Source organism: Felis catus, chromosome B2, assembly GCF_018350175.1.
Source record: "Felis catus isolate Fca126 chromosome B2, F.catus_Fca126_mat1.0, whole genome shotgun sequence".
NCBI lineage: Eukaryota > Metazoa > Chordata > Mammalia > Carnivora > Felidae > Felis > Felis catus.
In genome coordinates, this window is record NC_058372.1 from 11518396 (window position 1) to 11534555 (window position 16160).

General features: G+C 42.6%; 1 protein-coding gene and 1 long non-coding RNA gene across 8 annotated transcripts in view; one reads left to right on the top strand and one right to left on the bottom strand.

Annotated features, from left to right (window-relative positions):
* Positions 1–70: 70 nt before the first annotated feature.
* The window catches only part of NUP153 (nucleoporin 153), a 91872-nt gene continuing 75782 nt past the window's right edge, over positions 71–16160 (top strand). The window contains exons 1-5 of one of the 7 annotated variants that reach the window (XM_006931416.5): positions 71–125; positions 5151–5223; positions 7950–8056; positions 12660–12716; positions 13652–14909. In XM_006931416.5, the coding sequence (XP_006931478.2) occupies positions 14799–14909 (111 nt within the window). In that variant the 5' untranslated portion in view covers positions 71–125; positions 5151–5223; positions 7950–8056; positions 12660–12716; positions 13652–14798. Of the gene's footprint in view, positions 126–5150; positions 5224–7949; positions 8057–10159; positions 10205–12659; positions 12717–13651; positions 14910–16160 lie in introns of those variants that run through there. The other 6 variants (XM_019830198.3, XM_045057072.1, XM_019830197.3 and 3 more) reach the window with 6 other exon arrangements.
* Positions 10748–15638, bottom strand: LOC111560417. Its single transcript, XR_002742173.2, has 3 exons — positions 15526–15638; positions 15251–15372; positions 10748–12014 (listed from the first exon to the last, which is right to left on the bottom strand). It is a non-coding gene; the product is annotated as an uncharacterized LOC111560417 (long non-coding RNA).

The window sequence follows — 16160 nt, forward strand, 5'->3', positions numbered from 1 at the left end:
GCCCTTTGCTCTGTTATCTGACGTGGGGTAGTATTCTGATGTCATAATAACAGAAATGACTGTTTTGGTGAGACAGGTCAATAATCCTCGCTGACTTTTATAAATATCAACAACCATCCCAGGGGGTGAGTCTTTCCTACCATTACTTGTGAATGATTTTCTGCTGGTGTGTCTGTTCTCACTCCTTAGGACATACTCCTTTAAGACCTGCAAGTTAGCTCAGTACTCCTTACCTCATTTTGGAATAAAATAGGCCAATGATCTTGCCAGCTGAATGTCTCCTACCTATCTCGCCATATTCACTTTTTTTTTCTTAAAAGGTGAACTGTTCTCTCCAAATCAGTTAAGAAAGCATTTAGCAATAATTTAAACAATACAAGCAGTTTAAAAAATCTTACTTCTTGGGGCACCTGGTGGCAGAGCATGTGATGCTTGATCTTGGGGTTGTGAGTTTGAGCCCTGCATTAGGTGTAGAGATTACTTAATAAAAAAAATAATAAAAAATATTACTTAATAATTTATCTACTTTAGACATATTATCTTAATTGCTTAGGCCATTCTTCTGGAAGTATCCCCAAACCATGAAAAACTGGACTGCTTAGATGTGCTGATGATTCTTTGTAAGAACCAAGCAGCATTTATGTTACTGGGAAATAGTTTTGCATTTGACACAGGATGGAGATACATTTTGGGCATGGCCCCGTTTGGTGGGTTAGACTCAGATTCTCTTCTGGGAACCTGGACAGGACAGTGGGAAAAATGGGATATGAGCTAGGTAACAGGCAGGGTGTCTGGGTGGCTCAGTTGGTTAAGTGGCCGGCTTTTGAATTTGGCTCAGGTTATAATCTCGCAGTTCATGAGATTGAGCCCCGAGCTGGGCTCTGTGCTGACAGTGTGGAGCCTGCTTGGGATTCTCTCTCCCTCTCTGCCCCTCCCCTACTTTCTCTGTCTCTGTCTCTCTCTCCAAATAAATAAACATTTAAAAAAGAGCTAAGAGGTGATGGGACACATGAACATCCTCTTGGCCTTCAGGTGACCTGCCCTTTGAAAGATGGATACAGAACTCCATACTAGATTTTTGGTTCTGTGTAAGGAATCTTTAACCAGATATGGGGGTGCCTGGGTGGCTCAGTCGGTTGAGCATCCTACTTCAGCTCGATCTAGCAGTCTGTGGGTTCGAGCCCCGCGTCGGGCTCTGTGCTGACAGCGCAGAGCCTGGAGCCTCCTTCCGATTCTGTGTCTCCCTCTCTCTGCCCCTCCCCTGCTGATACTCTCTCTCTCTCTGTGTCAAGAATAAATAAACATTAAAAAAATTTTTTTTAAAACCAGATATTGCCACTCCAGGGGTAAGGAAGAAAAGGAAAGAAAAGGTCAGAGAGCCATCGCAACTGAATATGAAAGAAAGATGATAGAGTTTGCTAAAATACATATTCCTTTGTTTAGATAATTCCTTTATTTCTGAGAGAGAGAGAGAGAGAATGAACTGGGAGGAGTAGAGAGAGGGAGACAAAGGATCCGAAGCAGGCTCCACCCTGTCAGCACAGAGCCCAATGCAGGCTCGAGGTCACAAACTGTGAGATCATGACCCAAGCTGAAGTCGGACACTTAACCGACCAAGCCACCCATGCACCCCAAAATACATATTCCTACTCCAACCCCACAGATTGTGTAGGCCTTGGGTGGAGCCTGAAAATCCATGTTTTTAATGTTTCCAATCTGATGCTGATGCCAGAATTGGTGGAATACTGTGGAAGGCAAAGTGCCTGAACAAATCAGGATCTAATTTGTTAGCCTGGCTTTGAAAAAGAAAAGTCCTGGGATGTTAGGATACTTTCCTTTGTTTTCTCCTTATCCTCCTAATCTCTTGTATTCATTGCCTCAGGGGAAGCATAAGCCAGGGTGTAAAGGAAATAACCTTCCAGGATCTTCCAAAAACCTAAAATCCTTAAGGGGATTAGATACACTGGAGAAATGTTGGGGAGCTGAAGGATAGGGGTGTTGAGGAGGGTGGAGCCATCCCTTGAGAAAGACTGGGGGGCAGGGAGGAAAAGATGGGTGCCTGGGTGGCTCAGTCTTCAAGCATCTGACTTCGGCTCAGGTCATGATCTTGCTATCAGGTGAGTTCGAGCCCCGCTTTGGGTGAGCCCTGCTTCTCTCTCTCTCTCTCTCTCTCTCTCTCTCTCTCTCTCTCTCGCCCTGCCCCTCACTCACTGCCACCCTCTCTCTCAAAAAAAAAAAAAAAAAAAAAAGGATTGAGAAAGATATTCTAGAGGCAGAGAGAATATTGGGAGGTGGCAAGGGGAGACAAGAGGACATCTTTGTATCCTGTAGAGGTACTGTGTTCCCTTCCCTGGGGGAAGGGCTCTGGGGAGACAGTAAAGCCTGAGCTAGTCTGGAAAATTCCATGGCAAAGCACACCATGCTTCACTCCCCAAAGGCAGAACCCCAGCAGTGCAGTAAGGACCCAGAAAGAGATAGCTACACTGGGCATCGAGGCAGCTGGGACCTTCGAGGGTTTCAGGAAGCGTTTGGAGCGTTGGTATGACTCCAGGATGACACATGTGCCTGAGGGGAGCAGGGAAGAAGAACAAACACGTGAATTGGAGGGACCAGAAGGCCAGAAAGAGGGGTGCCTTGGCAAAAGTCTGCATGGACAGACAACATCAAGAAACAGCCGGCCCCCCACGGTAGTATGTGAGCCCTAGAAACAGTTCTGGAAAAGGGGGGGGGGGCATAGTTAAGACCTGACGTGACTTTGCTTCCGCTCTGCCTAAAATAATGGGGTTTTGAAACAGGTTCTGTTGAATTCAGTACGCATTTACATTTCTTGCATCCCTGAGCTGTGGACACAAGATTCATGTCGGCTGCCCTAGGCTCTAACCAAGTGAATTATGGTGGCATCCCATGATTAACCACGTGACAGCTTGGAGTAGGTGTGTGTACTGGAGGGCGAGGGTACGATGTGCTTACAGGTGAGTTTCTCATGATTCCAGTCCATAGCCAGGATAAATTAATTCCAAGCGGAAGATCATGTATAGAGTCGTAAGTCACACTCTCTGATTCTAATTCAAGACATCTTGAAATAGAACAAAGAAGTAGGGTGGCCAGATTTAGAAATTAAGTTGTCCCATGCAATATTTGCAGTTTGGGGGACATACTTATATTTTAAAATTATTCATTCTTTATCTGAGATTCAAATTTAACTGGGTGTCTTATATGTTGTCTGGCAACCCTGCAAAGAAGGGAACTCACTTCTAGGCGTCTGGGGTCCAATGAGACATCTGCCAAAGTACCCTGATCTGACTCCCAGTCTATCGCAGAAATCCTGCCAAGGCCCTGCTGAGAAGCAGCTGGGCCCCCCTGTGTGAGAAGAGGCAGGATGTCAGTGGGTTCAGCAGCTTCTCCAAACATCTCCTGCTCCACTCCTTCCGTTTGCCCTGCCTGTGGGTAGTTCTAGATACGTCTGGGTCTAATGAAGAAGGTACGGGTCTGGAAATCCGTTAGACCTGTGTTCAGAGCTCATCCCTGGTGTACGATTTTGAGTGGAGTACTTAACCCTTCTCTTTTGGCCTCCTCCCTAGAAGACTTGTATGGATGAAGGATAACGCACAGAAAGCACCCAGGGAGGTGTGTGGCATGCAGTGGGCACTGCATAGTGCTCTCATTTAATGCACTTAGTTACTAAATATGAGTGCAGGAGACTTTAAATCATATTCCTTGGTCTCTTCCTTGCTTCTGAAAGATGCCACTCCATGTCTGCGTGAATTAACAAAATGGCTGCAGTTATTTGGGGACACTACTTGTCCTGTTGCAAACTTTGGCTGATGTATCTCTGTCTAGGGTACACATTTTACAGTACCTTCTTATTTTTTAAAAAAGGATTTTATTTTTAAGTAAGCCCTATACCCAATGTGGGGCTTGAACTTCCAACCCTGAGATCAAGAGTCACATGCTCTACCAACTAAGCCAGCCAGGTGCCCCTACTATACCTTCTTTTAAAGTATTTTTTTTAATTTTTGAAAGCTTATTTATTTATTAGTTTGAGAGAGAGAGAGAGCGAGCAAGGGTGGGGAGAGGCAGAGAGAGAGAGAGAGAGAGAGAGAGAGAGAGAGAGAATCCCAAGCAGGCTCCATGCTGTCAGCACAGAGCCCGACGTGAGACTTGAACTCATGAATTGCAAGATCATGACCTGAGCTGAAGTTGGACGCCTAACCAACTGAGCCACCCAGGTGCCCCTACTATACCTTCTTTTAAGCTTTCTAGAATTTATTTACATCTAAAGGAAGGAATGGCACCCTCAAATTGTACTCACATTCCCTGTTTGAATGTCCTGATCACAATTCCATTGAGCCCGGGATTGTGGGAACAATGCTGGTTTATGTGACGTTTTCACCTGCCTGACAAGTTGTTTGAAATGGAGAACACCCACTTAAAGCTATTTATGTCATACATATTTCCCAAAGGAAAATTTCTGCATAAGTATATATTCAAAATGCTTAAAAATAAAGTAATAGTACAGTCATTTCTACTTGTCCCTAAAGGGTAGGACATATGTCATCATCATGTTTCTATCTGCAGAATATATGGCCCAGGATAAAATAAATATTTTTTGGATAGTATCCCAAAGTTTTAAGTACAGATCTTTCTTCGTCCCTTTAGTTCACACTTCCTATTTGGGTAGAATACCTCAGGGGAAGCACCGTTTTCATCTGATTGTGGAAAAGTGATTTTCTTCTGTTTATCTCTGACACTACAACTAGTAGATGGTCTGCGATAAATTGTATTGAAAAGGAAAAGAGGGAGATTAAAGGTGTTTTAACCCAAAAGGGTTATTTTAACAAACTTAAAGTAGTTTTGAAACACACAGGAAAAAAAAATTCCATAACATAAAAGTTGTTGAGGGAACTACAAATGGCAAAACCTTCTATGACTATGCATTCATCCAAGTAATAAACACATATCCAATTTGTGCCTGGTCCTCTGAATGTAAAATGTCAGGGAACCGTGAGGTGGCAACAAGGAGGGTCTTTTCTCTCGAATGTATTATTCATCAGTCCTTCATTATTTAGGGCGTTAGTAAGTGATACTCTGTGCTGCTGTTGCACCATTCCTGGGAGGTATCGGTCATCTTTCCCCCATTTATTTTATAGCTTTTGAAGGTGGGTCAACAAGGAGCCAGTCTGGACTCAGAGGACTGACCAATGGAGAGAGAATGCACCAAAGGTGAGTTCAGATCAGCTGTGGACCTGGCAGAAGTTTCCAAAATGGCTACTTGTGACTGTTGGTGGGAATTTAACATGTGCCCTTCCCTTTCTCATCTCAGCCCTCCCTTTCCTCTCCTACAGCATTCTGTAAACGTGTCCCCTTTTTCTGTACTGCTCACACGGATAGGAAGTTTTCGGTGACCATTGCTGAAAAATCTAAGCAAATGATCTGACCTGTCTTGTTTAGATCTGACATATGAACCAGCCACTGGATCCCTCTTTTCCTTAGCTTGCAATTAAGACAGAGAGCTTCTAAGAACTGTTGCCTTTCTTTTTGCCATCTCAGTTTTTAATGCTTTTCAAAGGATCCGGTTCTAAAGTTAGTGATGGCACAAATGAAGGGGAACAGGCAGCTCCCTTTTGCTTGTAAACCCAAACTGAACCTTAAGGAAGACGGATGCTGGTACCTGAGGAAGCCTGGCTGCAAAGGGAGGGCCCAGAGGATGTGGAAGGAGTTAAGAGAGAGGCATATTCCCGGTGAAAACAAGAAAAATGGCTTTTCCTTCCCAATTGTCAAGTCCTAGTGCTTTTATTATAGATTTGTCTCCTTACCACCCAGCGGGAGAGTGCTCCCTGATTGCAGTCGCTGAAATTCTGCACGGGACCCTCTAGCATGAGACAGACGAGGGATTACACTCCGATATTAGCAAGCATGAGGCTAAAATCATTGATCTCAGCACTTCAGCTGCAAGGGATGGGCCTAAAAGCAGGTGTTTCTTGTAGGAAGTGCTTATGAGTCATTGCTGACTCACAGCGGGGGCAAGATTTTATGACCAAGCAAGTGAAAAAGAGTTGGTTTAACTGTTACTAATTTAAAGCATCTAAGTTACGGCTTGGATTTAATTGTGGCTGGTAGAAGCTGTTTGTTGCTTGGTTCGCGCCTCTGGGGAGCCCGATGGTCTGCTTTGATGTTTTAATTCTATACATGGTGTATATGCTAGAGCCTAAACCCTCATGTGAGAGGTGGTTTTCCCTCACTGGGGGTGGTGTGTTTGAGTAGGCTTTGCTCAGTGTCTGCAGGGTTGCCTTAGTTTGTTTGGCAATACTGCCTATTTAATATTGAATGTAGAGTAGTGTAACTTCAGTCCTATTTGCTTTGGAGAATATTTGAAAAGTCTTTTGGTTTCGAAGAACCGTATTTTTGGTAGCCCATGATAGTCTATTGTCTATATGATGGATCCAAACAAGGTGAGATATACGGAGGGCATTGGCCACGGGTTATAAGTGCCGGGTTAAAGTCATCTTGTTAACTAATCATTACATCTGTTAAATCAACCTGGGATAATGGAGAATAAGGACGCATTAAATCCAGAATTTCATTTCAGGTAAGTAGTCTACCTTCCTTTTTCCTTTGGAAAAAGATCCTGATGAAAAGAAAAAGGAAAAGGAAAAAAATGCTTAATTTCATTTCTGCTCTCTTTGGAGTAAAATGAAATGCACATAAGAGGAAAACATCCACATGTTCTACAAGCTGCTGGTTCGTCAACTAGTTGTTGGTTGTTGTAGATTTTAGTGAAAAATGGGATTCCTAAGCCTGCTGTTTACAGAAACTTTGGATAACTGATTACTTCCATGCCTTGATCCATAAATATTCATATGAGCAAATGTATTTATATTTGGCCTTGAGGAAGGAAGGTGTAGGTGAGCCTTTGAAAAATGACTTAAAAAATAAAATAAAAATGATTTTTTTCTTGTAGTTCACAACTTTTAGGCCTTCCTTATTGTAGGAGTAAAGACCTCTGTGTGTTGTGGAAAGAATACTTTTGATGACCAACTTCAGAAAATCTTTAGACTGAAGGATCCATTATTTTTTTTTTCCATTCGTAAATTTTGGAGAAAATACTGCATCTGAATACCGTGTTGACTTCATAGCACCTGTTTAAGAGATCGAGCTATTAGAAGTAGGTAATCAACTTAATTGTTTTTGTGATTTGTCAAGTAGAGAGCTGTTATTTCTGTTGTTATAGTTTAGGAAAGGTGAAATCTATAGATTTTACTCCAAGTTGTCTGACCTCTTTGCATGCACTTTGCATTTGGATGCTAACCTGGTACTGAGAGCGAAAGAGAATATTTGCTCTTAGAGTCCATTCCTGCTTGCTTTTCTATCTCAACAATGATTTTGTGAGTGTTTTGGAAAGCAAAAAGTGATAGCAATTCTAAGGAAGTAATCTGATATTTCTTTTCTCTGCTCATAGGCCCTGGTATTATGAGATGGTTTATTCTACATCCATGTTTTTTGTCTGTCATGAGTTCACTCTGAAAAGAAAATTTGTACAGATAAGGATATTTGGGAATTAGCAAAGTGTTGCTTCTTTATTTTTTAAAGTTTCTTTATTTATTTTGAGAGAGAGACAGAGTGTGAATGGGGAGGGGCAGAGAGAGAGAACCCTAAACAGGGTCTATGTCCTCAGTGCGGAGCCCGACGTGGGGCTCGAACCCGTGAACCGAAATCGTGACCTAACCAGAAACCAAGAGTCAGATGCTTAACTGACAGAGGCACCCAGGAGTCCCAAAGTGTCCTTTAAATATCTATGTGCAAGTATATTTCATAACTAATGTTTAGTTTCAGACTCTTAACATAGCAGATGTGCTTTATAAGTTCTGGTGGCATGGTTAATTTTTTTAAACGGTGCTTTTCAAATGTCACGGGCATACGAGTCACCTGGTTATCTTGTTAAAATGCAGATTCTGACTGAGTAGGCCTGGGATGGCAGAGACCCTTTACAAGCTCCAGGGACCGGTGGTGCTGCTTGTCCTTGAGTAGCAAGAGGCTAAAAGACACATTTTAACTGGTAGGTTGTGCCCTTCCTATGGTGGTGATGTGAACATTTGGGTTGTCGACATGTTAATTCATAGAATGCTCTTGAAACATCTTAATGAGTTAGGGTCTGATAAACTCAAGCATTCTCTGCCAATGCTTTTTAAAAATGAAAAGCCTTGGTACTTAGTGCAAGCAAATTGAGTTTTGCAAATATTAGAGTTTTACATAGCTTGCAACCTTAGTGATGAGTTCAGTTTTTTTGATGTAACTGATTAATTATATTTTTAAAAATGAAACAAAGCCCATAGATTTCTTATAGAGGATAAATTTACTAGCATGTGTTTAGAATTTAGAGTGTAGAATTTTGGGGGGTGAATTATTAGGGCTAAGTTCTAGTGGTTAATACACCATAATGCAGTAAGTTGTAAGACAACTCAGTAAAGTGGTGAAGTCTGATACACCATGTGAACAGAGGTGGTTTTACTGTTTTGTACAGTGACATATATTAGAAATCACCGTAGTAGGCTCTCAATAAATATTTTTTTAATATTTAGATTATGTTTATAAATTGTTTATAACTATCCACTTCTTGTTTTAGAGTTGATCTCCATTGTTCATGTTCATTCTAGTTTATATTTGAAAATTAGACAGAAATGTGTAATCCTAGTTGATTCATTAACTGTCTTAACTGTTAGGATGGAATGAGTCTTCCTGAATTTGGTTTTTATTGCATCCAATAAAACTGAATTTCTATTTATAATTGGTAAGTTTAAAATATGCCTTAAACTATACTGGAATGTATGTAAACACATCTATGTCAAAGGCTAGTATACATTGACATAAATAGGAAGAGGAAAAATCTTACATGACACGTTAGAATTAAGTGATATAGGTAGTTAATCAAAACGTGATTCTATTAGTTAATTCATTTAGTTTTAAGTATTACTTTATTCCCCAAAGACCGAGGACACAGTAAGTTAATGAGAGCATGATGTTGTACATTGTTAAATATCTTCTCAATGCTATGGCCCCTCTTCCTTAAAATACCTAAAAATACCTAAATACCTAAAAAACCCCAATAACTTCCTAGAATCTCAACCCCATTTTGGATTTCTCTAGTTGAGACTGAAGTGTAAAATGAATCAAAAACAAAAAAACTAGTTTCACCTTATTTTTCTATGTAATTCTTGGTAATTATCACATGAAAATGTGTGTAGAAGATCATAGAGATCTATCTAAAACTGCTCTCAATAAAATAATAATTTCAATAGACATCACAGCAGTACTTCATTTTATGTTAAGATAAAATAAATGCGTAATTTCTAACTTATTTTTTAAAAGTTTATTTAGTTTTGAGACAGAGAGAGACAGAGCATGTGTGGGGGAGGGGCAGAGAGAGAGGGAGACACAGAATCCTTAGCGGATTCCAGGCTCTGAGCTGTCAGCACAGAGCCCAACGTGGGGCTCAAACCCAAGAACCGTGAGATCATGATCTGAGCCAGGGTCAGAGCTTAACCGACTGAGCCGCCCAGGTGCCCCTGTAATTTCTAAATTCTTATACTTGTCATCTCTGAATACTCCTTTGGACAGAATTGACTACCTTTTGAAGAATATATAAAGGCTGTTTTTCAATCTAGGTTGGGCTTAGACTATTGCATTTCATGTGAAATTAGTGGAAGCGTCAGCAGCCTCTTCATGTGGTAATTCATAATTGGCAGTTACTATATTGTATGGGGGGGATAAAGAAGTTTCTTGGGGGCCGGGGGTGCTAGCAGTAACAGGCTTTTCATAAATTGAGATCTCTCCCAATATGACCAACCATTCTGGCTGAAAAAACTGGGTCCAGGTTTAAGAAAAGTGAACTTGGGCTAATCTTTGTTGAAAACTTGGTTATTGGGAAGAAATTCTTGTCCTTCTGTTGTTTTCTGTGAGGTTCTGCCACTTGATCTTGGATACGAATTGCCATTAGTTTTTTTCTCCTTATCCTTCACACTATTCTTTTGTTTCCATGATATACGTTGAATTCTATTGGTCTTACTAACGTGGCTCCTCTCTGAATTTGGAGGCCTGATTTATGATATCCCTTTCAGTCAGGTGGCCCTGCTGATGTACTCTTCATTGCCATCCTACTGCATAACCACACGTCCTCATGCCACAATGGAGGTCCTTGCATTTTCAGGTGATCCTAAGCCACATATAGGAGTCTAGTCTTTCCAATGCTATCATAGCATAAAGTTGGCAAATATCCATTCTCACTGTGCAGTAAGGCAGAACCAGTGTCTAAACATTTAAGTCAGTGTGGAGGCCATCAGAGAGGTTTCTAAAGTATGCCATTTTCCATTAAGGTAGAAAATCATTTTTTCAAAGAAAACGTATTTTAAGTGGTAGATAAGTTTCTAAATTGGCGACAAAAATGACAGAGTGAGGGTAAGAGCATGGGCTTTGGAGTTAGGAGGAGGAGAAATCATTCCAATACTGACTCTGTTATTCTGAAATAATTTTTAAAATTATTTTTTATCCCCTCAATGCCCAGTTTCCTTATTTGTAACATGAGGATAATAGTTCCTCTAAGGATTGTTAGGATTACATGAGAATCTCTCCATAACATCATCATAGGGATTTGTTCATGATACTCTTGAATGCTTTATCAGGAATAAATAAATGAATTTGAGAAGTAATTAATTTGTTATGCACTACAGAAAACAAATACATGCAAGCTAGGTAAGATTATAGAAAGCAGTTTAGCTGTATTAATCAGTGTATTATTTATTACAATAAAATAGGAACAGTTGACATTGGTATGATTAGCTGTAGTACGTACAGAGTGAGTGCTATGTGTTAACACTGGTCCATGTGTTCAGGATCTGGAAATGAGAAAAAAAAAATCCTTCATGGAGTTTAAAACCCGGGTGGGGAGGAGTGAGTTTCTCTTAAAATGTCCTCAATGAGACAACTCAAAACTTAAGATCACTTCTCAGAGCCACTGCAATTTTGTTGAGGTCTAAAGACTGACGGGAATAGAAGTTACTAAGAAGGAAAAGGATGAATACAGAAGATAGCTAGTTCATAACACACAATTTATTAAGTGATACTTTCCAATTCTGTGAACTACAGAACCTTATTGGGTTTATAGGGATTCAATTCATCATCTATAGAGATTGATTAATTGTAAGTGCTAAATAACAATTATTTCCTTCCTCAAAAGCCTATTAACTCCTAATATGGCTGGAATGATTTCAGGAATCTCTATTACCAGTCCATGTCATTTGATACTTTTTTCCAATTTATTTTTTGATACTTTTTTCCAATTTATATATAGTCTCTGTTAGAGAAACGTTCAAAAATTATTCGTATGTTTGAATGCAGGCAGATTCTTTAAATTTTATAATCAGAATAACTTTATTATAATCCATTCTCTTACTAGTAATTCCTAACTGAAGAATGAGTCCTGTACCAAAAATGCTTGAGGAACTCTAGGTTTGGGGATTGTCGCTCCAAACTGAATTTCAGCACAATGTTATTTTCAAATCCCAAACCTATGCACAAGAAGTTACTTCAACCTACAGTGAGGCTGATACTATTTCAGGGTAAAATTAGGCTGTAGGAAGTTTTGAATGCGAATTTCTCTTGCCTTTTATTTTTTCTTTGCTGTCAAGTCTGGTAACGTTTCCAATAACTCAGTAACATGAATGTGGGAATAATGTATTATTTTTCCCTTAAACACTGTTTTACTTCAAAGAAATAACTGTAAAATGGGGTAAATAGTGGAGATAAGGCTAAAGGGGGATGTGAATTTTTCCGTACTTCCTTAAATCTTACCAATTTTCAATTCTGAAGTTTCATCTTAGGTTGGCCCAGCTCTTTTGCATATCCTTTTCAAAGCTTGAATATGAAGTCTGTCCCATGCAGACATCAAATAACGGGCCTCTAAGAAAGGGATGATTTTTGAGCCCCAGCCCGTTCACTCTCCTGTGCTGGAAATTCTGAGTCTGGTAGAGTGAAAAGGGAAAATGAGACATGACTACAGTTCGATCTTCTATATACACAGCACAGTGAAATATTCAGGTACAGACCTTCCCTGGCTGAGCTTATTAGGAACTACTTGACTCTGCTTGTCAAATACCTAGTTAATAACTGTGAAAGAGAGACAATTGTATTTAAGAAGGATGAGGTGCTTTAGGGGAAGGAGCACATCTACCTGACGAGTCTAGTGGGGAGTTAGTGGTAGAGCCTGGCACGGAGGTAGGACAACCAGGAAACAGAAGAGGAAGTAGATTCATTTTGTTTGTCATATTTGGCAACTTTTTATAGTCTTGGTGATTATGGTCAGAGGTGCCACTGAAAGCCATTTGCTCTATAAACCTATGCCTGATACAGCCTGTTTCCTTAGGTGCTGAAAGGTACTACAAAATCCAAGGTACTGTAAGTTTGGTTTCACAATCTGACTTACATGATTTATAAGAGTGATTTGAATTGTACAGTTTGGTGGTGGAGATGGTATGAACATCTTAGAGTTAATTTGTATTTAATAGCTGGATATTACATGCTTTCTAAGTACTTATTATGAGCTATATATATTAATCCTTTCATTAGAACCACCAACCTGTTGAGGTAAATATTCATTCTATTTGCAGATGAGGAAACTGAAGCTTAGAAAGAGGATCAGTAACTTCCCCAAGGCTACACAGCTAGTAAGTGATAGATTTGAAATTAAGTCTGTTTGACTCTGAAACTTACAACCTTTAAGATCAATTGTCTCAAATGGAGCACTAAACCTGTTTTTTTTACAGCAGATTTTTTCCCTTATTTGTTTACTTGTCTCAACTCAGAAAGTTGGGTTATAGTTGTGGCTTTGGGTTCCCTGGGGCTGAGTGTCCTTGAGCAGGCCACCTGAATTCTCTGAACCCCTGTCTGGTGGGTTGAATGTGGGGGCTGGACCACATGACCAAGAAGCCTTTTCTTTTCTTTCAATTTTTAAAATGTTTGTTTGTTTGTTTGTTTATTTATTTATTTATTTATTTTTAATGTTTTATTTATTTTTGAGACAGAGAGAGAGACAGAGCATGAGCAAGGGAGGGGCAGAGAGAGAGGGAGACACAGAATCGGAAGCAGGCTCCAGGCTCTGAGCTGTCAGCACAGAGCCCCACGCGGAGCTCGAACTCACGAACTATGAGATCATGACCTGAGCCAAAGTCGGATGCTCAACCAGCTGAGCCACCCAGGCGCCCCTAAAATGTTTATTTTGAGAGAGAGAGCACAAGCCGCGGAGGGGCAGAGGAGACATAGAATCTGAAGCAGGCTCCAGGCTCTGAGCTGTCAGTACAGAGCCTGATGTGGGGATGGGGGCTGGAACTCAAGAACTGCGAGATCATGACCTCAGCCAAAGTGTGAGGCCCAACAGACTAAGCCACCCAGGCACGCCCCAGCAAGCCCTTCTGACCATCAATTCCTACAATCTCTATTCTTTGTGGGATCAGTCTTTGATCCTAGCTCACTTACTCACTTTCCTAAATATAATGCCTTCTATTTGGAGCAATATATGTATACTTTTATTACCGGTAACCTACCACTTACGTCTAATGTGAGCTGCCTGCCTGTGGGTAATAATTGTAACCATTTATTGCAGTTCTTGCCTACCAGGACAGATACTACGTCCTCTGCATGAACGATCACTATGGTTCCCATTTTACGGAAGACGAAGCCAAGGCTCAGAAAGTTTTGACTTCTGCAAGGTCAAGCTAGAGAGCGGTGGGGCCAGAATTCTAGTCCTTGTGTTTGACAGCAAAGCCCTTACATGTTAATGGGACATTAATGAAACCGCATACATTTTTAAATTCTGCTTTAGGCTTAAAGATCACCAACATTGCTTTTTCAACCATTAAAAAAAAATTTTTTTTTATATTAGCTCCTGTCTTCGATTTTACTATCTGTTGACTTTCTGCCCACTTTACCAACCAAAGGGGAAGTTGAATGAAAAGAGGTTATTGTTTTTATGCTAAATGCCTCTGTCCAAGTTTACAGCTAAAAGCAATAAAAAGGACGGAGCCCGCGGCTTTGTGCCTCTGCGGTGATCCGAGGATCTCCTTCCGCGTCCTCCTTTCGTTCTTCCGCTGAACTACGCTTCCCAGCGTGCCGCGCGGCCGAGAGCGCGGGCTCGGCCGGCCCTCCCTTCCTCTTCGCCTATCATTCGGTCGCAGTGTAATGATGCAAACGCGTCGGGCGCTGACGAGTGACGGCGTTCTGGCTCGCGACCGCGGCGGCGGCCTTAGCAGCGGCAATAGGCGCAATAGCAGCGGCGACTGCAGGGACGACGACGACGGCAGCGGGGCGGGCGCTGTGCGCAAAGGGGAGGGGTAGGCGGGCGGCGCCGGCGGCTTCAACTGCGGCAGCTACGGCTAGGGCGACGAAAGAATCCCCATCAGCCGGCGGTCGAGTTAGGCCTAAACAGCGCCTGGAGCTGATCGCGTTGTCCTCTGCGGGGGATCTCCATAGAGACCGTGACATACACAGAGGCGGGGGTCCGCAGGAGGCTGCCGGACCGGAGCCAGCTCCTCGGCCTCAGTCGCCGCCACCGCCTTCCCTGCTGCCAGCGCGCATTTTCTCTCCGCTCCTGCTCGAAACCTCGCGGCTCCTGGTGTGCCTGTGCCCTACTGTGTGGGCAGCGAAGGCGGACTTTTGGGCTGGGGCCGGGCGGGGGGGGGCTCTAAGGCCTCCACCTCTGCCTCTCCCGCCCCCTTACCCGCCCCGACGCGGGAAGCGGCGGAGGCTCCGCCATGGCCTCGGGAGCCGGAGGAATAGGAGGGGGCGGTGGCGGCAAGATCCGGACGCGGCGTTGCCACCAGGGGCCAATTAAGCCTTACCAGCAGGGGCGACCACAGCACCAGGTATGGAACCCCGACGCGGTGGTATCTCAGCGGGTTCGGAACTCAGCGGGAGGGAACAGGCGGCGTGGGGCCCTGGTGCCCCACGTGGAGCGGACGCTAGGGCCCGAGGAAAGGCCCGAGCCAGGCGGCGGGATCTCAGGCCGCCGGAGTGGAGACGGGAAGTGGGCTGAGACAGGCCCATCTTTGCGGCATACACGTGTGGTTCGGGCCGCCTCTCCCCGATCTTCTGGGCCAGGGGCTTCCCCAGACAGGCGCAGGGCGGGAACAGAAATTCTAGGCCCACGTTGCGCGCATTTCTTTCGGTTTTGGCGGGGATTGGGGGGTTTGAGGGTATTACTCACGTCCTCTCCAGGGAGAAAGGAAGAGATGTGGCTGGAGGCCCATACGCTTGCTGTTTTCTAGTCTCCCGCGTTTCAGTTTGTGTGGGGAGGGGGCTGTCCCAGGCAGTCCGCTTCCGAGGCACCTGGGGGTGGGGACGGGGCGCTGTTACACAGAAAGTGGAATAACTTTGTTTCATGCTATTAATTAATTCCGCGTCTCCCCTGCCGGTGTCCTTCGATCTGAGAGCATCCACTTAGATTTTTCCCCCCCTCTCCCATAACCGGATAGTAGTTACCTAGGTCCTGGGGCATTTTGAAAGTCCCTCTTCACCCTTACGTCTTTTCTCCGCTGCGAGACTCTTCCCTCTCCTCTTCTATCCACTCCCTCCCCCCCCCCCCCCATTTTATTTTGGAGGCTAGAACTGGCTGTTACGCACAGTTGACCGGGACTCCAGTTCTGATCTCATGCACGAAATATTTTAATATTACGGGGCGTATTCTAGAAGTTTAAGGTACTTTTGACACCCAGGAATGTTGGTGGTCTTCTCATTAACCACCTTGTGCACTCATGGGTGTTTGAAGTATGAAAAGGAGTTTATCCTAATTGTAAACGATACATTTGATTTTGAGAAAATATTATTTTAAAAAAACTTATTTGTTTATTATGGGAATTGAATAGGAAAATGTTAAAAAATTATTTTAATAAAAGTCATGTATAAAATTTGACAGTGAGGCTAAGGTGCAGGTGTGTGTCTTAAGGCTGTTAAACAAAAGTATGGGGAAAGGGTCTGGTAACTTGTTGCATCCTATTAAAGGTAGAATTCCTAGATTGCTTTATTTTGGATGATGGTGGTATTGAATATTTTAACATGTTTGGTGATGATGTTAAATTGTATCATTAAAACGCAAATTTTTAAAAGTAAAATTGGGG